The sequence below is a fragment of the Rhincodon typus genome, chromosome 21 (assembly GCF_021869965.1).
Source record: "Rhincodon typus isolate 14 chromosome 21, sRhiTyp1.1, whole genome shotgun sequence".
NCBI lineage: Eukaryota > Metazoa > Chordata > Chondrichthyes > Orectolobiformes > Rhincodontidae > Rhincodon > Rhincodon typus.
Genome location: NC_063352.1, coordinates 37202963 through 37223416, shown reverse-complemented (window position 1 = coordinate 37223416; position 20454 = coordinate 37202963). Strand labels below are relative to the sequence as shown.

General features: G+C 39.8%; 1 protein-coding gene across 1 annotated transcript in view; it reads left to right on the top strand.

Moving 5' to 3' along the window:
- The window catches only part of rhot2 (ras homolog family member T2), a 38943-nt gene that overhangs the window by 764 nt on the left and 17725 nt on the right, over positions 1–20454 (top strand). The window contains exons 2-9 of the mRNA XM_048609785.1: positions 1933–1991; positions 8149–8230; positions 10338–10381; positions 10968–11021; positions 14864–14916; positions 15376–15484; positions 16811–16912; positions 18201–18299. Coding sequence (XP_048465742.1) covers positions 1933–1991; positions 8149–8230; positions 10338–10381; positions 10968–11021; positions 14864–14916; positions 15376–15484; positions 16811–16912; positions 18201–18299 — 602 coding nt within the window. The remainder of the gene's footprint in view (positions 1–1932; positions 1992–8148; positions 8231–10337; positions 10382–10967; positions 11022–14863; positions 14917–15375; positions 15485–16810; positions 16913–18200; positions 18300–20454) is intronic.

Below are 20454 nucleotides of genomic sequence, written 5' to 3'. Positions count from 1 at the left end.
GAGAGAGAGAGAGAGAGGGTGGACTGGGATGGGGGTGGGCAGAGAGAGAGAGAGAGAGAGGGTGGACTGGGATGGGGGTGGGCAGAGAGAGAGAGAGAGAGGGTGGACTGGGATGGGGGTGGGCAGAGAGAGAGAGGGTGGACTGGGGCAGAAAGAGGCAAAGGATCCAGTGGAGTGAAGGAAATTGTGGGGGTGGGGAAACGGGGTTGTGGTGTTAGCAATGAGGTGACATTTTAATGTTAAATTTTGTGGATGATCTCTACAGGTTAATTGGACTACCCCATGACCTTATCCTTTTTTTTCTAACTTGATGAAATTGCAGCTCTGTATAGGAGTCATTACCTATGAGTCACCAAGATTGTTCTCTGTAATCTGGAGAAACATAATGTTCAAAAGTTCGAAGGACTGAATGGCCTCTGCCTGTTTGCTATGTTAGTGAATAGCTATCGTCTATCAGCAGTTGACTTAGATTCTTCATAAATGAGGCATGATAAATTTGGGAAACTGCACCTCACGTCCACTGAGTGACAACAGCCTGTGACAGTTGATAGCTAATTGGGAATAAAAACTAAATACTGCAGGTGGTGAAAATTGAAATAAAAAAGAAAATGCTGGAGAAACTCAGCAGAACTAGCATCTGTGGAGAGAAAAACAAAGTGAACATTTTGAGTTCAATATGACTTTTAAGAATAGATTCAGAATTAATTAGGAAAATTGGCCTCTTCCTCCTCCTCTTTAGTCCTTTCAGCTGTTTGATCATTTGATAAGATCAGAACTGATCTGGTTGTGGTCTTAACTCCACCTCCCCATAATTCATGACTCCATTCTCGATCAGAAATCCATATAACTCAGCATTAAATAAATTAAATTCCCTGTCCTCACTGCAGAAAAATCTAATCTGTCTCAAAATGAGGCCTTCTTATTTTAAACTGTGTTCCCCCAAGTTCGGTTCACCCCTACGAGTAGAAGCACCCAGTCCATTCAGGATTTTATATACTTTGATAAGATTACTTAACTTTTCATTTTTTTTAATGTCAGTGTAAACAGAGCCAACCTGTTCAATCTTCTAATAAGAAATATCGACATGCACCCATCAGGATACTGAATCCTTTCCTAGCCAAAGTTCACATTCCTCACCTTCCAGCACTGGTCACTGACGTTTAATCAGAGTGAAGTCCCTGTGTCTTTGTTCGTTTGTCAGAGATGATGTTGAAAGAAATGCCCTGCAATACCATAATGGAGACGAGATCAAATTTGGCCTTTTCCTGGCTTTGTTCTTAAGTGATTTCCCCTACAAACAAATTTGAGGTTGCTGACTTGCTGGCCGAGCTGGCTTGTTCTCGTTCAGACGTTTTATCTGAAGCATGGTTCTCCACTCATAATGCAATCAACAAACACTTAGAATTGGACTCCATATACAAACCCATATAGATCAAAACCAGAAATGACACTACTCACCATAACGGACCAAACGGTATAAATTCCAAGTGGAGAATAACACCGCTTCATTGGAGGCTCCATTGATGATGTCACCTAGCATGGTGATGAAACGTCTGAACGAGGCCAAGCCAGCTCGGCGAGCAAGTCAACAACCTCACCCACAACCTGAGCTACAGATCTTTGCCAAAACTTTGGACAAACAAATTTCTCATTGGTTGTAAGGTGTTTTAGGGCACCCTGATGATATGAAAGAATAATGCATGTCTCTCTGTATCCCAATTTAGTAATTACTGTGTGAAATCTCTGAGTCATTGACAAGCATAAACTTTTTTTTTGGTTTGTTTCAAATTGAAGAAAACTAGAATAATGTTAGTTTAGACCCAACAGAGGTAAACATGAAGTTTAAAGTTTCTTGCATGAAAACATAAACTGCATTTGGTATAATGCACCTTCCTTGGATTCTGCAATTGATGCCTCTCTTCGTTTGTATAGCTAAAGTTGGCAAAACATCATTGATCATGTCCCTGGTGAGCGAGGAGTTTCCAGAGGAGGTGAGTCAGAATTTTAATGTGCTACCTAGTCTCTTGCCTCACCACCACCGAATGTGGTCTCAGTTGTTGCAGCATTATGTGTTCCACTATTTTCAGGCCACTGTGTGCTAAGCGTGGACAATGTGATGTTAAGGTGATGAGGGGCCTGTCAGTGAAGCATATTGAGCTTCTCGAAAGTTCTCAGCGCCGCACTCACCCTTTTCACTGAACATGGTCATCAGCAAATCGCATCTATTGAAAAGTGGTCACCAACACAAGGCATTGGGAGAAGCCAGCAACCCAGGTTCCCAGCTGAGTACCCCAGTAAGAGTCACCGGCTTTGGGCAAAAATTTTGATTGGGATCTTCCTTATTTTATAAGAGATCCTAGTTGTATTTTCTTTCCTATCGTGAAAGGAACTTGGAGGTCTGAAAATACTACACTTGCAAATGTGTGATTGCCGATATAGACTGCAGCTTTGTCACTAGAGGAATTTGGTTAGCATTCCAGTGTAAGAGGCTGAAATACATGTGCTTTACATTTACTCTCCATGATGACACAGTCCTGCGAATTATGTGATACATTGATTTTACTTACTTTGGATTATAGGACTGTGATTGAAACAGTATTCAGGAATATTTCTACTTAGCTGGTTCCCCTCAGGATGTCAAAGGATGTCTCCATTGCTTCCTCTCAGACTCTCCTTCAGCTCTTGATAGGCTTGCGCCTGGACAGAAATTGATGGTTGCAATTTTAAAGGAAAAGAAATGTTAGCTCTCTTTAACAGAGTCTTCCTGTATCTCAGCCAGATTGAGATGCAAGAGCAAATCTGATAATTAGTAAAAATGGGCACTGAGTAACATAACAAACTTTATTTGAAAAGCCAGAGGTTGTTGCCATTTCTGAAATAAGCTTTTGCCTCAATGTGAGATTTATCATTGTAACCATCTCTTTAAACCAAGATCCTTCCCACCTTCAGTGGGATGGTGAACACAGAGTTGGTTAACCCTCTCACTTGCAAACGTTCAAACCTTTGCCTGTACTTACATAGCCTTATGAAATAGTAGCAGAAGCAAGCCACTTGGTCTCTCAAGCTTCCTCTGCCATTTAAAAGATCATGACTGATTTGATTGGAACGTGAGCCCCTCATTCTCAGTAACCCCCGATGTAATCTCTGTTCACCTCTTCTAAAAGTATTCATTTGACCCTGCTTCCACTAGTGTCCTGGGAAGAGAGTTTCAAAGACTCATGACACCCTAAGAAAAATAAAACCTCACTTCCATCTTAAAAGTCAGATCTTCTGTTTTAAAACTGTCCCCTAATTGTAGTCTTCCCATGAGGGGGAGCATTATTTCCACATGCACCCTGTCAAGTCCTTCAGCAATTTGCATTTAAATAAAATAACAAGTTGTTAAGCCAGTGATTAGAATTAATTTATTTACTGGGTAGATACGAAGGGGACTGATGTGTGGAAGGAGATGGAAGACTGAGTAGTTAATAAACTTGAAGAGCAAAGTTTCACTTTCTGTCTCACCCACTGCCTTGGATCCAGTTTAACATTGGTTGCAGAGGATGATTGTGTCAAGGTGAGGATTGGAAACTAAATCAATTTCAGATAGAATATTTGAATTGGAGTTACTTTGGAAAAGTATGACTGAAATCAAAGGCAAAGTACCAGAATATTACTTCCTGCCAATCATTTTATGGAGCTGAAACTTATGATCATTGTAGCAATGAAGTGAATATGTGGACATAGATTGTTTCCTAACCAAAGAAAAAGCAAGGCATTGTAGCTCTCTGCTAGAAGAAAAATCAGGTCTAAAGTATTCTCCGAGCAAGGGCATCTACATTGGGCACTGAGGAAGGTTTGGAAGTTCCATTGAAGTTTACAGACAAATTATACCTAAAAGGTTACCATTAAATGCATATGACCCATGGTTAAAAGCTGATAAATTTAAAAAGTAGAATTGGATATGTAGTGGAATTGAACAGATTGCAAAATTTCATAAGTTTTACTTGGAGATTCCTAATTCAGTTCTGGCCTTTTAAGTTGTCGGACTGTGCTAAGGTGTTGAACATGGATAGACTACTTGTGTTAACTGAAATTCTGGAAGGAAGCATGCTTTTGGAATGAATGTTGCAAGCCTTCAAAAAAAAACTGGAAAAACATTCTTTCCCAGTTGCCTTTGTGGCGCAAATGAGACATTCAGCTGTAACACAAAGGATAGAGAATTCAGTTTGGCAATGTGACAAATCCACATGAAAGAAGAATTGCAATTAACAGGAATGAGGATTGAGATACTTCTGATAGTTAAAGTTCCCGAATTCCTGTTATGACAGAAGAATGAAAGGAAAGCTTGGAGTATGGCCAAAAAATGTTTAGATGTGACTTGAAATACTATTCTGCAATGAATTATCCAAAATGGAATAACGAGATTACACATGATATGGAGGGCTCAGAAGGAGAGATGGTGATACTGATCAGGCAGAGGAAATTGTACAAGTTACAAGAAGCTTTGGTCCAGAAATGAATGAATGTTAACTTATTCAGTTGTACTTCGTTGGACAGTAGATACACATGCACAGTGGAGTGGGTTGCTTAAAATGTTATCTAGATGCATTAAATAATGATTTGAGTAAGGTGAAGATATTTGAGAGTTCTTTTTGCTTCAGGTTTTGTATTGACAACTTGTGGAAACCACTAAAAAGAATGATGATTCTCTGTAGCGTGGTTGGGGTAAACCGCTATCTGCATAGATAGCATCGAGTGAAAAACCCTTAATGTGAGCAGCCCATCAAGAAAAAAGACTCCAATTAAACTAGATGTGAAATATGACAATACAATTGTTTTGGAAAGTCAGTGGGTTTATAGTTTACATAATCTGGACATTATTATAGCCTATAATCAAGGCCTAACCCCTCTCATCAAAATATTAAGCAGGTGTTATTGGCATCAGGAGATCAGTGTTCAAAGGAAAAAGAAAGGCTTACTATCTGAAAAGTACAATTGGCATTTTGCCCATCCATCTTCTCACTGGTTTAAAAATCCTACTAAAGGAAGCACGAATTAGGGATAATTGAATTAAATTTATAGAAGAGATCAGTGAAAAATATGCTACGTGAAAGAAGTAACATAGGGCACCATCATCGCCCATAATGAGACTCCCTTTAGCTAGTGATTTTAACAAAATTGAAGCAATGGTTGGAAAAAAAAGCTTGCACTTCATAGACACGGCATATGTAGTCAGTCTACCATTATATAGTAAAGAGAAAATAATAGTGCTTTGATTTGATTTATTACTGTCATGATTACTGAGGTGCAGTGGAAAGTGTTGTCTTATGTGCTTTACAGGCAGATCCTTCTATAAAAGTGCAGAGTAATGAAGAAATGGATAGAGATTGATGTGGTGGACACGAGCTAAATTCCTAACTGATACAGTTAAATTTGGCAGTAATGTATTTAGGAATGTGTGTGAAAATACGAGCACTGTCATAATTTATCATGACAGCAGACAGTCCCTTTAGTAATGGAGCATGTGAAAGAAATCACGAGGTAATATATTTCATACAATCCTGGTGTACCAACCCAAGTTGTAGATTAAATTAACATCTGCTCTGGCATGGCTACTTCATGTGGAGAACACATTGTTTTTATTTTGGGAGAAATCCAGAAATTCATTGGCAGTGAGTGATCATAACGTGATTTGGAAAGGGACCACAATTATCTCAACTTTTTCTCACTAAGGAGGAAAGGCATTTATTAAGGCTGAGATTTCAGAGGAAGTTTGGTAAACCTTACAGCATTGTAGAGGGCTATTAGAAATAAATTTTAATCCAGGATCCTTGGTAAGTTACAAAAGAGAAGGGCAGAAAGAGTGCAAGGTCTGGGTGAGGTTATAGGTAGTGAAGGAAAATCAATTTTACAGCGTTCCTAATTTACACTCACTGCACACTTACAGATTCTGGACAAGTCATTGAAAGTGGTGAGGCACAGTGCACTTTGTATACACACACAAAGAACATTTATGAGGATCACCACTATTAATTCTTAAATGTTCAAAGTGAGCGACCAGAAATAAGATCCATGGAATAGCAAAATAAGGTGAATATGTAAAAGGCCAGAAGATGTTTATGAGTTCTAAAAGTGGATGTGAACGAGGCCCAAAGAAACAAGGAAAAGAATGCAAACTTGTGAAAGCAATGCTGAGCATCAGAGATGGAAATCTTGTAGTAATCCAGAGACAGGAGAATGACAAGAGGTGTTAAAACTTTGAGAAGAACACAACCTACCGAATGGGCTGGAAGTACTGTGAAAAGTAGAAGCTTCATGATTGTGAAGTTTTACTAGCTACAAATAAATTAGTCGATGTGTTGATAAATGATGCCAATGAAAAGAATTGAAGAACTGGAAAAATTTTGGCATAAGCATTGAGGTACCAGATAGAGGACACCCAACGTTTATCATACAGATGGCTATACAATGAGAAAATACTCCCTGATGGGGTATAAAAGGGTAAAGCCAGCTCTTGCAGCAACAAATTCCTGGGCATATAAGCCAATTGATGTAAAAGCTGCATTTTTGCAGAGGGAAAGTTTCAAAGGGAATATTTTTAAAATTACCTAAAAAAGCAGGTGATATGGGAGCGAAGAAGGTATGATTTATGTGTTGAATGATGCAGGAAGGATGTGGTATTTTCTCAGTTAGGTCCATTTTGCTGGAAGTAAATATATTTAGCTTAAAGCAGCCCTATTGTACTGATATTGCAAAAAAAAATATGATACATATCAATGAATTCTGTTCAGACGTACTATGGAATTTGAGTGATGTGAGATAAAAAGGAAATTTAAGATTAGAAGTCAGACTTTGGAGGCCTTTAAATTATAAGACTAGTAGGGTAGAATACATCAGAGTGACTTTGGATCAGTAGTTTTACTTGGAAAATGTTAATTGCATCCCAGTTAAAATTGGCCAGGTACGCACGAACATGATTTGGCATTCAGGGAAGAAACAGTCTAAGAGATTGATTCGACAGTTAAACTGGTAATGAACTCCAATTAGACTTGATCCCAGCTAGAATGCATTGGAACTGAGTATTGTAATGAAACGTACAATTGTTAAGGAAGTTTTGAGAACAAATGAAATATTAAAGATATTAAATTCAGAAAAATGCAGTCAAGTTTTGAATCTTGGGTGAGCCAAAAGATATAAAATTAGTCATCTTTTAAAACAAAAAAATTCTTGGGATTTATGCTTACTGGGTAGGCCAGTATTTTGGCTCACTCCTAATTGCCCAGAGAGGAATTAGAGTCAACCATCCTGCTGTCAGTTTTGAGTCAGGAATAGACCAGATAAGGGGAGGATGGCAATTTTTTCCCTAAAGGACATTAGTGAACTTTAGCCTCTCATACTAATGAGAAAAGGTTGATGATTAACCTGTTTAGCCTAAAGAGAATTTTAGAAAGGAGATTTCCAAAATAAAATGGATTGATGCAATTTACCAGTTGTCAGATTGTTTCACTAATAAATGTACTTGCTCCAAGAAATTATTGATCTTCGTTGAAGAGAAGTGCTTGATGGCACAAGGTTCCTCAGAACCCGGTGACCGGACCCGAAACGTTAACGTTAACTCTGTTTTTTCCTTCACAGATGCTGCCAGACCTGCTGAGCTTTTCCAGCAACTTTGTTTTTGTTCCTGATTTACAGCACCTGCAGTTCTTTCAGTTTTTATAAAGAGCAAACTGTTTGGACTTGTGGCTGGAAGGAGCCATAAGACTAAATTGTCTGAGTAATTAAAATCTGTCCACAAAGAAAGATGTCTTAGCTTCTGTCTTACCAACTGACTTGGATCCAGATTGACACCTTTCTCATTCTTCTATGCTCCAATGCACACAGGCCCAGACTGTCAAATCTTCCCTCTTAAGTTACAGCACCATCTCCCAGGTATCAGTCAAGTGAATTTCCTCTAATCTGCCGCTAATGCGATCACATCCTTTCTTAAATAAGGAGACCAAAAGTGTACACAGTTCTCCAAGTGTGGTTTCACCAATGCATCTATGCATTTATAGCAAAACATTTGTGTTTTTTATATTCTCTTCTATGTGGAATAAATTGCAGCATTCCATTTGCCTTCCTAATCACTTGCTATACAGCATACTAACTTTTATGTTTTGTGATTAGGTGCCAGCACGTGCCGAGGAGATCACCATCCCTGCAGATGTCACTCCAGAGAGAATTCCGACTCATATCATCGACTATTCAGGTAGGGGATGTGCCACTTCTGTTCACAGGGGTACTATCACACTGGCAACATAGGGATGTTGTGTTTTCTGTTGTAGTTATGTATTTATGATGTCCACCAGAGCCTAGTTTTTGGCACTGTTACATCTGAATCGGAAGTTTGAGAGTTCACATATTGTTGGTTGGTAACTTTGGCTGTTAAGGGGAGAGATAGTGTGTAGCTTTGTTTGATTTTTACTTATATATTGTGTGTTCTCAGAAAGGAAGTGTCTAATTTTAGGTGATGCAGTGTAGTCTGGAGGTTTGTTTATGTGCATTTTAAATGAGGTTTAAAAACCCTTTTGAGATGAAACCCTTTTGACGAGAAACAGTAGAAGAAAGAATAAAAAATTGCTTAGCAACAAGTTGTGCTGTGACACACACAAAATGATGGAAATAAGTTCACGTAGAAAGCCAATGTGCAGGTTTCTTTCAGAGAGAAGGTTATTCCGAGAGAAAAGGTCTGTAAAAGCAGGACTGTCTAGCAGATAACCAGTCGGGACAGAAGGAAAAAGTCCTGAGCAGCTTAGAAGTTAATACGAAAGTTCCAGCAATGAAATACATGCCTGCCAACTGAACAAGGAACTTTAAAGTGGAGACAGTGACCTTACACTGAGGTTTGAGTGTTTGTAGGATGGTTGTTGAGGGTAAAAGGGTTAAACTTTCTGATAGTTGAATTGAGACCATTTCAACTCATTCTTGTATAATGTAGTAAAGTTAGTGTTCTTTTCCGTTTGTGTATGCTTAAACCTTTTATGTTCTTTTGTTAAAAGTATATTGGTAGCCTCTTGTGAAAATGTTCAGTGACTGGCCACAACAGTAAACAAACAAACCACAAGTTTTTTTTTGGCTATCAAACCAGGTTTCACACTTGGATCTGGTTTGTCTAGAATTGCCACCAGCTGGAATCATAACACAACCCCCACCCCAAGAACTTGATGTAAAAGCTAGATGGACACTCCGGTACAGAGGGAGTGCTGTCTTTTGCAGTGTTAAACTGAGGCTCCATCTGCCCTTGGATGTAAAATTTACTGTGACATGAATTTGATGAACAGCAGAGGAGTTCTGTGCAGTTTTGTGCTTAATACCTATTTCTCGACCAACATGAGTAGTCGTTTGTCATGTCTGAGCTGAAACAATGTGCAGTGCTACATTATCCAAGGATAACTAACATTAAGCTTAAGTTTGCTAATGACCAGGAGCAGAAATTCTGTGTCCTCTGTCCACTCTTTTGTTCAGGGTCAGTTGTATTGTCTGACCTTTGACCTAGTTATGGTCAGCTAATCTATGTCGCCTGAATATTAAACTTGTTCTGAGTCAAGGTGGAAACCAACCAGATCATGGAGAAAGTCTTGACCTTGTTTGGTAACCTGATTCATCCAATTTTTGAGAAAGGTGTGTTGATGCACTGGTCTTTCTCAGTGCAAGCTTGGTCCATGTTATTGGTGCCAAACTGTGAAATGTATGTGTCTGTGCAAATTAGTCATTATGTATTAATGACTTGAATGAGGGAAGTGAATGTACTATTGCCACGTTTGTGGATGACACCAAAAATAGGTAGGAATGTGAGCGATGAGGATGATGTAAGCAGTCTACAGAGGGAGATAGAAAGGTTAAATGAGTGATGAAAAACTTGGCAGATAGAGGTGAGATTGAGTAGTTTGAGCCTGTACTCGTTGGAGATTAGAAGAATGAGAATTGACCTTGTTGAAACATTTAAGATTCTTGGGGAGCTTGACAGCATAGATGTTGAGAGGTTGTTTCCCCTTGTGGGAGAGTCTAGGACCAGCGGGCATTATCTCGGATTAAGCTGTCACCCATTTGAAATGAGGAATTTCTCTCTGAGTGTCGTGATTCTGTGGAATTCTTTACTGTAGAGAGCTGTCAAGGCTGGGTCTTTAAGTATATTCATAGCTGAGATACATTTGTAATCAGTAAGGGATTGGAGGTTTATTGGAATAAGACAGGAAAGGAGTTTAGGATTACCAGATTAGCCACAATCTTATTGAATGTCAGAACAGATTTAATAGGCCGACAAGCCTCTTCTGCTCCTGTGCCTTATGGTCTTAATAAACTTTCTTTGTTTACAGCTTCAGAGCAGACAGACGATGAGCTCCAGGATGAGATTAACCGGGTAAGGACTTCTCAGATTTGTAGTTAGTGCAGTATTTATAACCATGGGCTCAGTCCTTTAGGTGTCAATTAGAACTCCAAAAGTCAACATTTATTTAGGTGTAGGAGGGAAACATCAATTTGCAAGCATCCTGACTGAATGGGAACCATTACCTTGGAGTTTTGCCATGTGTCACTGCGGTTTTCTGTGCTTTGAGAGAGACAGTGGTTGATCCATCTTTACCTTCTCTTCCAATGTCCCCCTGAAGGGGACATGACCCTGTCTATACCCAATGCACGTGATAATCAGGATTATTAGCCTAAAGGCAAAGTTACAAAGCGAACCGAGTCTAGGAAGTGGAGGGTCAGGTCTGGATTCTGGATGTAGCTCACTGTTTTAAGGCTGTTTACACTTTTCTTTTCCTCTTCTACAGTCTCTCAACGCCTTCCTCTTGGGCTGTACTTTATCTGTGAATCTTCTAGGATTTGCTTGTCATACCCAGCTTCCCTTTCCACATCTTTGAATTGGAGGTGCTACTCCTCACTTCCCCAGAGGTTATTCTTTATCAAATAACCAAGTGCTCATATCTTCATTTTTCTCCTTTTAGGCAAATGTGGTTTGTGTTGTGTATGACGTAAATAAAGAAAGCACCATTGAAAAGGTACTGTAACACCCTGTGTCACCTCACATGTTATAATATGCAGTGCTTCTTGAAAAAAAAACTCAAGGCTCATTGAACTGAGGTTATTCAAGAAACAAATTAGTGTGATCTATATTTCCTCTGTACAATAAAGCCATAAATTAGAGTGAAAAGCTTTGTTCTTATCAAGAGTTATAAAGAAAAGAGGATAAACTTGCACAAGGAAATGTGCGTACAATTTGGGTACCCCAAGAAAGATGCAGCACTGATGTGCAGCATGCTAGAAATGTTGAATTAGGGGAGGTGATCATGCAGTTGGTAATACCACTGGACAAGTAATCCAAAGTCCCAGTATAATATTCTAGGGATAAGTTTGAATCCATTGCAGATGGTGAAATTAAAACTCAGTTGTTAAAAAATTGTACATAAAATTTGTCCAGTGGCAACCATGTAACCATTGTCAATTGTCATAAAGCACTTAGCTGGTTCACTAATGTCCTCATGCTAAAGACATTTGTTATCCTTACCTGGTCTGGAATACATGTGACTCCAGATACACAGTAACGTTGTCGTTGACTCTTAACTAGCTTATAAAATGACCCGAGCAAACCATTGAGTTCAAGGGCAATTAAAAAAGGGCAATAAATACTGGCCCAGCCATTTTCCACAAACAAATGAAGAGAAACAGTATTAAAAAAAATTGTTATGAGCAGAGAGTTGAGGTGCTGGGACTATTTCCAGAAAGGAGAGTAGGATTACACAGGTCACTCTCAGGATAGCAGTCTGTTATTAGGAGGGTAGATAATATCTAATCAACCTGTTCAGAGTTGTTACTTAGTAGTAGAACAGGTGGGTATTGAACGTAGACCTCCTGGCCCAGAGATAGGGGCACTGTCACTGGTCCTGAGAGGAACAGTGCTGGAGCCACAAGTGTTCACAGTCTAAATAAATGATTTGATGTGGGGACCAATTGTAAACACTTTCAAATGTGTAAGGGCTCTTGAGGCAATTAGTAGCTTTTGTAGCTCTATCTCTAGGCCAGAAGGTGAGAGTTCAATTCCCATGTGCTACAGAGGTATATTTTAATGTATCTGAACAGGATGATTAAAAAAATTTATTTCTCAGTTTGTTGATGACATTGAACTATGTATGAGCAGTGATCTCATTGAAACTTACAAAATTCTTACAGGTCATAACAGGGTAGATGTAGGTAATATCTTTCCCCAAATGGTGAATCTAGAATGAGGGATATAGTTTCACAGTAAGGGGTATGCACTTCAGTCTGAGATAAGGACTTACCTCTTCTCAGAATGTAGTGAATCTTCAGAATTCTCTCCTCCCAAGGGTGTGTTGAACCTCGGTCATTGAGCAGGTTCAAAACAAAAATTGATAGATATCTGGATACTGGGTATGGGGATAGTGTGCGAAGTTGGTGTTGAGGTAGATAATCAACCATCATCTAATTGTATACAGTCTTGATGGGCTGAACAGATTACTCTTGCTTCTGTGTTCCTACGAGAAGAAGGCAACTTGACCCACAGTGTTCATTGAAAGAACCGTCCCCTCGTTTGCCCTTCTAATTCCACCCCCCCACCCCCTCCCCCCCAACTTAATTCCCTTTTGGAAGTTAAGCTTGGATTTATTTCCATTATCCATTCGCCTTCCTGGCCATCATAATTCACCCTGTTTTAAAAACACCTCTCAACTGGTGAAATGATGTCATTCTGTCCTTGCAGAAATGCAGTTTCCTGCTGACACAACTCTAATAATCAAATGCATTTGTAAAATTGGAGAGCTACCATGGAGACCTGAAACTGCCTGGTGCAAGTCTGTTTGTCTGTTGCTTGTCAGAACTGGAAAGTCTGTTAAATGTTGCCTAACAATTGTGGCTATGAGGCAGAGTTGTGTCTGATAAATAGGATATGTGTCTCATCCAGTTGATATATTATGTTGATGTGTTCAATTTCTAACTTTAGAGCATGTGTTGGGAATCTGTATGCAGTGGTATCTAGGTCATCCATTCCAGAGGTCTATTTTAGATTGTAATCTAAACCTACAAGACTGACAAACTTCATATCGCTTTCGCTGTGCGTCACAACACAGAAACCTCTTGTATACAATTATTTGACAAAATTAATACTGTAGTCAGGATTTCAGTCCAGTTTGACTAAAATGATTGAAAATTTTTAGTTTTTATTTTAATTTTTGTGCATTGTCACCAATCTAAATCCCTGGTTCAAGATCACCCTAAGTCAGCTTCACAGTATATCCAGAAAACAGGGTTCTTTCACTGGTGGCTGACTGTTCAGCAGCTGCCTGGTAGTAATTTATGCTGTGTGACTTGGATTGATTGCACAGATCAAGCTTGTTTTAGATCAGGAGTTTGCTTTACAGGAGCATTACATCTTTAGCCAATAGAATACTGTCCAGTAAAAACATTGTATGTGTTAAATGTTCACTAATCTTTCATGCCATATTAGGTTGTCAGTTCTGGTTTATTTCTTGGCACTCGTGCCTTCTGGGAGAGAAATCTGAGAGGTTGGGTTTCAGTCCAGTGCTGCATTGTTGGAGGTGCTGCCCTGCAAACGAAATTCAAACTGACAACCCTCATGGGTGGATGTCAAAGATCAGATGACCACTGTTTAGAAAGAGGACAGCTTTAACTGGTGTCCTGGCTATATCTTATCTATCTAACAACATAGCAAAAACTGTTGTCTGGTTATTTTGTTAAAAGTCACATGACACCAGGTTATAGTCCAACAGGTTTATTTGAAATCACCAGCTTTTGGAGCACTGCACCTTCTTCAGGTAAAGTGAGACTATGTCAGACTTCACCCGATGAAGGAGCAGCACTCCTAAAGCTTGTGGTTTCAAATAAGCCTGTTGGACTATAACCTGGTGTCGTGTGACTTTTGACCTTGTCCACCCCAGCCCAACACTGGCACCTCCACATCATAGTTATTTTGTTGTTCGTGGGAACTTGCTATGTACAAATTAGCTGCCACATGTCCTAAATTGCAACAATGACCACAGTTCAAAAGTACTTTATTGGCTGTAAATCACTTGGGACTTATGAAGTTGTGAAAAGCAATATAGAAATGCAAGTTTGGTATCTTAGTTATTACTGGATTAGCCAAGGTATCATGTTCACATTCTACCCCTGGCAAATTGAGTTGAATCAATCTGATAATTTGTCAGTTGACAGCAGAAACAAAACTGAGTCACTCCGGAGTGTGGTTTCACCAGAAGTCCAGACCAACAAGGTTGGCAGGCTCCCTTCCTCAAAGGGCAGCAGTGAACCAGTCGGTTTTTAATTGGTTATTCCGGCTTTAGTAATAAAATATATTTGTTGAGTTTACAACTTGCCTTGGTAGGATTTGAACTCAACACCTCAGTTACTACCCCTGACTGGACAAGAATATATAGACAAACGTTACAATCCCAACCTTGGATACATCCATATTGATTGGAAGTGGAGAGCTTAATTTCTAGGTTTTGCAATTGTTTCAGTAGTTTAAATTATTTATGATATTCCATGAATCTCATGAATAGTTTGATACTTCATGTACTTTCCCAATTAAATCCTTATTACATTATAATTAATTATATTTTAAGAAAATGGGGAGTAAATTTTATAAATAAGATAACGTAAATTGGATTCCCATGCTAAAATAAAATTTATTCCAACTGGTTCTGAGTTTATTGAAGGTTAGAACTGGTGAAGCAAGCATCAGGATGTGTTGGAATAAACTAGTTAAAATATACTCACTTTTTGTAGGGGTGAATCCAGCATTCCCCAACTCAGTTGCTTAGTTATACTCAAGGTGGAAATGTCAAACTCTTCTCTTACTATTGTTTTCCAGATCCAAAGTAAATGGATTCCATTGGTAAATGGAAGCACTGAACAGGGCAACAAGTAAGTTGACATTTTCCGGAGCTGACTGCAGGGACTCTGGGAAGTGGCAGTTTCAGTCTGTGCTTCCCATTGCTGCAAATTAATAATGGTATTAATTGGAATAGGGAAGGCCATTCTGTTCCTTGGAAATACATTGCCATTCTGGAAGTCTGTCCATTAAACCCCTCCCTCAGTCTTTTCTCCACCTTAATACCCACTGATTTCTCCTCTTTAATACTTGTCTTTAACACCCAGTAATATTGTCTGACTGAACTGATTTTTGTTTTTTGATTTTTCTTCTCGAAGTACCTTGGGATTCTTAAACTGTAGTACATGCGCCTTAGATGTGTAAATGACATGCCTGAAATTTCTTACAGAGTAAAGCTTTCTGGTGCAGCTGTTCAGCTGTGATATGTTTCTATCATTTATTCACTCTTTCAGACCAGCTCTTTTGTTTGATTACTTATGTGTTTCTCCCAGAATTCCAGTAATCTTGGTAGGTAACAAATCAGACCTACAAGGAACCAGTTCCATGGAAACAATTCTACCTATCATGAACCAGTTCATGGAAATTGAAACCTGTGTGGAGGTGAGACCCACAATGTGAAATTTTCTGATTTTACTGATTATAGTTTCGGGAACTAAACAGACAGTTGTCCCAATAAAATAACATCAAAAGCATTCTTGGATTTAGGCAGCGATAAACGTAAGAAATAGGACTATGAGAGGACCATTTGGCCTCTTGTTCAGTAAGATCCTGGTTAATCTGATGGATTGGGCCTCACTGAATTTAATTTGTTAGGACGCTGGTGCCTATGTGGTTCAAGTGAAGGGTATTTTAAAGGTACCTCCCCTTTCCCCCAGTGCTAGTGGTGGTGCCTCATGAATTGGCACCCATTTCTTCCACACCATTATTTGAGTTATGAGTTTAATTCCCTGATCTTATTCAACCTCGGCAAATTTGTTCATGGTTCAGGTAGTAATTCAAAGATTGTTGTTCTCCATTTTAGTTTAGTCCTTTGCTCCTAATATTCACTTTGCAGAAGAGCCTGTTTCTTAGTCCTACCTGTTGTTGGTGGTGCCCATGTGAATTGTGGTAACTAATTGCTTCCTTTGCTATTCCAATGTCTTCTCCAACGCAGAGAGGATTTCCTTAACCCTAGTATTGTGCAGGCAGAATACCTTTCAGGGCTTGATGTTAGCTGCAGAGAACAGTGACTGTCCCTCTTAACTATACTGTCACCAACTACAATAACACTTGTTTTTACTTCAACCCAACTTAAATGGCCCTATGGACCTCAATAGTGTGGTCAGTTCATTCATCCTCCATGAACTACACTGACTAGGCAAGTTATATCCCATCCCATATTGCCCTGTGGAACTTGTCTTACAACTTGTTCAGTTCACTTCAAGGGAAGCTAAGAATTGATCATGTTGCGTGTAGATCCAGATCAGATAAGGATAGCATGTTTCTTTCTTTAAAGAACACTGTTTTCCTGGTTTAAAGAAGTGTCTTTTTGTGACAAATCCTAGACAATTTGGTTTTCACTGAATGGTAAATGCAGAAACGGACTGAAAGTCGTTTGGCGGAAAGCTTCAGAGAATTTAAATCTTTTGATGTATTGAGATTCACTTTCCCACCCAGGAGAAGTCAATAAATGCCTCCTAGTAACCAGTCAAGTCCATGCCATCAAGGGGCATTAGAACAGGGATTCTCATTTAGTTTGTGAACGATATTGAACTTCAATCTCAAATGATCTGTAATGTGATTCACCCCAGTTAGCTTGCCATATTTATGTCTAGTTAATGGGCAGCGGTGGAAGATGGTAGAAAATCTGACTTTTCTTCTTGGTAGTATCTATCTGACCCCCTGCCTCCTGTTGTTTCACATATTATGCTATTTTGTATCTTGCAGTGTTCTGCTAAGAATCTAAAGAATATTTCAGAGCTGTTTTTCTATGCACAGAAGGCTGTCCTTCACCCAACTGCACCCCTGTATAACCCAGAAGATAAACAGGTAACATACAAGGCAATGTTACTTTAGTTTGGACAGAGTTTTATGCCTTTTGAGCCTTGCTCAGAAATAAGACTTTGTACTCTGTCACTTCGGTCGATAATTGTCCCAACCTGATTTTGTGTTTTCAAAGAAATGCAATTTGAAGCTATTGAAGATGTTGTAATTTTGGGTGAGGTGTTAAGCCAAAGCCCTGTCTGACCCCAAGGGTGACTTTTAATGATTCCATAGCACCATACAAAGAGCAGAAGAGTTCCCTTGGTGTCCTGGCCATATCCATTCCTCAGCCAATACCTAAAACCAGAAGTTGCTGGAAAGGCTCAGCAGGTCTGGCAGCATCTGTGAAGAAAAATCAGAGTTAACGTTTTGGGTTCAGTGACCCTTCCTCACAACTGGGTCTTTCAGTTTTTACCGAAAAATGTCTTCATTATCATATTGATGTCTGCGGGACTTTGCTGTATATAAATTGACTGTTCAATTTCCTAATCGTAACAGTGACCATGCTTCGTTAGCATAAAATGCCCTGAGGTCATTAAAGATGGTCATTAAAGATTAAAGGTCATTAAATCTAAGTGTGCACCCAATAGGAGGGAGAGAGGGAAAACTGGAAGCCTTATCCTTTGCATGTTACAAAGGCTGTGTGCTGAACTCCCAGTGTGGCACTTTAAGAATTTAAATTCAGTTTTTGTTTTTTAATAAAAAATGAAATTAGAAAGCTGATATGGATAAAAGTGGCTCTGAAGCTGTCTACTTGTTTTAGAAACTCTGAGTAGTTCACTGATGTCCTTCAGGGAAGAAAACGTCAGGTCTTTACCCTGTGTGACTCTGGTCCCTCACTGTATTGTAATTTATTCCTTTTGTTCCTTGGAATGGTCTAGTACGCCCTTTGATTATATGAGACTGCAACAACAAATGCAGTGGGTCAAGAAAAAGACCTGTTACCACCACCACCTCAGGGTAACTAGGGATTGGCAAGAAGTACCAATGCCACCTACGTGCTGAGATTTGTTTTTAAATAAATTTTTTTACATTTGTCTAAGCAATTAATCTCTGCCGGAAGGCACCTAAAAGTGGGAAGGAAAAACACACTGATTCATCTGAAGGGAATCACAGGTATATGAAAGGCTGTGTTGTTGATTTTTTTTTTAAATCAAACTTCTCAGGGTGTAATTACTTAGCACATCTCCAGCCAATGCCTTTCCAGCCTTTGCAATACTGTTTTCAGATTGCACATGACATCAGTGAGATTGCCCATTTGTACCTGGCTAATGAAGCTTTGTGTGTGTTTCAGCTGAAACCATCATGTGTTCAAGCCCTTACTCGGATCTTCAACATTTCTGACCAGGACAATGATAGAATTCTCAATGACTCAGAGATGAACTTCTTTCAGGTAATTTTCAATGTATAATGCAATGGATTAACATAATGTACTTTGTGCTGCTTGTATCACAGTCAGTAGCAGAAAAGGGCTTTTGTCCTGTTGAAACTTATCTCACTAGCGTTAATATTATGTTTGTCCCTTACTGTTTATTCCAGATTTTATCACTCTTTAGTTAAAGATCTTTTGCTATTTTTGGTTATAACTTTGCTTTGGCCCATTTTAATCTGTTTTTGATCTTGTGTATGCCATTGAATATTTTGTGACTCAGCAAAGTTCCCCTTACATGGAAACAGTCTGGTTGGCCTTTCCAGCCTTTCTCAGCATTTGTCCTTCAGGGACCAAATCCTGTCACGGCAAATGATAGAATTGAATCCTGCCATGGTGGATGGTGCAATTTGAATTCAATAAGAAATATCTGGAATTGAGAATCTACTGATGACTATGAAACCATAGTTGATTGTCAGAAAAACTCATCTGGTTCATTGATGTCCTTCAGGAAAGGAAATCTAACATCCCCACCTGGTCTGGCCTACCTGACTCCAGACCCATAGAAATGTAGTTGACTCTCAATTGCCCCCTGAAATGGCCTGACAAGCCACTCAGATGTATCAATTACTACAAAGTCTCCACAAAGGAATGAAACTGGATGGACCATCTAGCATTGATCAAGGCCTGAAAAGACGAACAGCAGAAACAGCCCTGTCAACCCTGCAAAATCCTCCTTATTGATATCTGGAGTTAATGTCAAAAGTGGGAGAGCTGTCTCACAGACTAGTCAAGTAACAGCCTATCATAGTCATACTCATGGAATTGTACCTTACAGACAACGTCCTAAACACCACCATCACTATCTCTAAATATGTCCTGTCCCACGGGCAGGTCATACGCCGTAGAGGTGGTAGCACAGTGGTATACATTCAGGATGGAGTTACCTGGGAGTCCTCAATGTTGATTCTGGACCTAGTGAAGTCTCATGGCTTCAGGTTAAACATGGGCAAGGAGCCATCCTGCTGATTACCATGTACTGTTCTCCCTCAGCTGATGAACAACTCTCAGAGGAAGTAGCGGGGATGGCAAAGGTGCAAAATATACTCTGGGTGGGGATTTCAGTGTCTGCCACCAAAAGTGGCTTGGCAGCAGTGCTACTGATCGAGCTGGTTGGGACCAGAAGGACATAGCTGATAGACTGGGTCTGCAGCAGATGGTGAGGGAACCAACGAGGGAAAAATGTACTTGACCTCATCCTTACCAATCTGCCGGCTGCAGATGCATCTGTCTATGACAGTATCAGTAAGAGTAACCATCACATGGTCCTTGTGCAGACCAACCCCTGCCTTCACATTAAGAATAACCTCCATTGTATTGTGTGGTGCTATCACCGGACAGATTTTAAACAGATCTAGCAACTCAGCCTGGACATCCATGTGATGTTGCAGCCATCAACAGCAGCAGAATTACACTCCACAATCTGCAACTTCATGGCCTAGCATATCCCCAATCAACCATTTACCAACAAGCCAGACCGTCAACCCTGGTTGAATGGAGAGTGCAGGAGGGCATGCCAGGAGCAGCACCAGGTAATACCTAAAAATGAGATGTCAACCTGGTCAACCAAGCAAACAGCATAAGCAGCAAGTGATAACGAGACCTAAACAATCCCACAACTAACCGGTCAGATCTAAGCTCTGCAGTCCTGCCACATCCAGTTGTGAAAAGTGGTGGGCAATTAAACAATTCCCTGGGAGAAGGAGGCTTCACAAACAGCCCCATCCTCAGTGATAGAAGAGCCTAGCACATCAGTGCAAAAGATAAGGCTGAAGCTTTTGCAGCAATCTTTAGCTAGAAGTGCTGAGTGGATGATCCATCTTGGCCTCCTCCAGTGGTCCTCAGCATTACAGATACCAGTTTTCAGCTAATTCTATTCACGCCACATAATATCAAGAAATGGTTGGAGGCACTGGATAGTGCAAAGGCTATGGGCCCTGACAACATTCCAGCAGTAGTATTGAAGACTTGTGCTGACAACATTCTGGCAATGGACTTGTGCTCCAGAACTTGCTGCTCCCCTAGCCAACCTCTTCAAGTGCCAGTAACACTGGCACCTACTCAACAATGTGGAAAATTGCCTAGGCATGTCCTGCACACAAAAAGCAGGACGAATCTA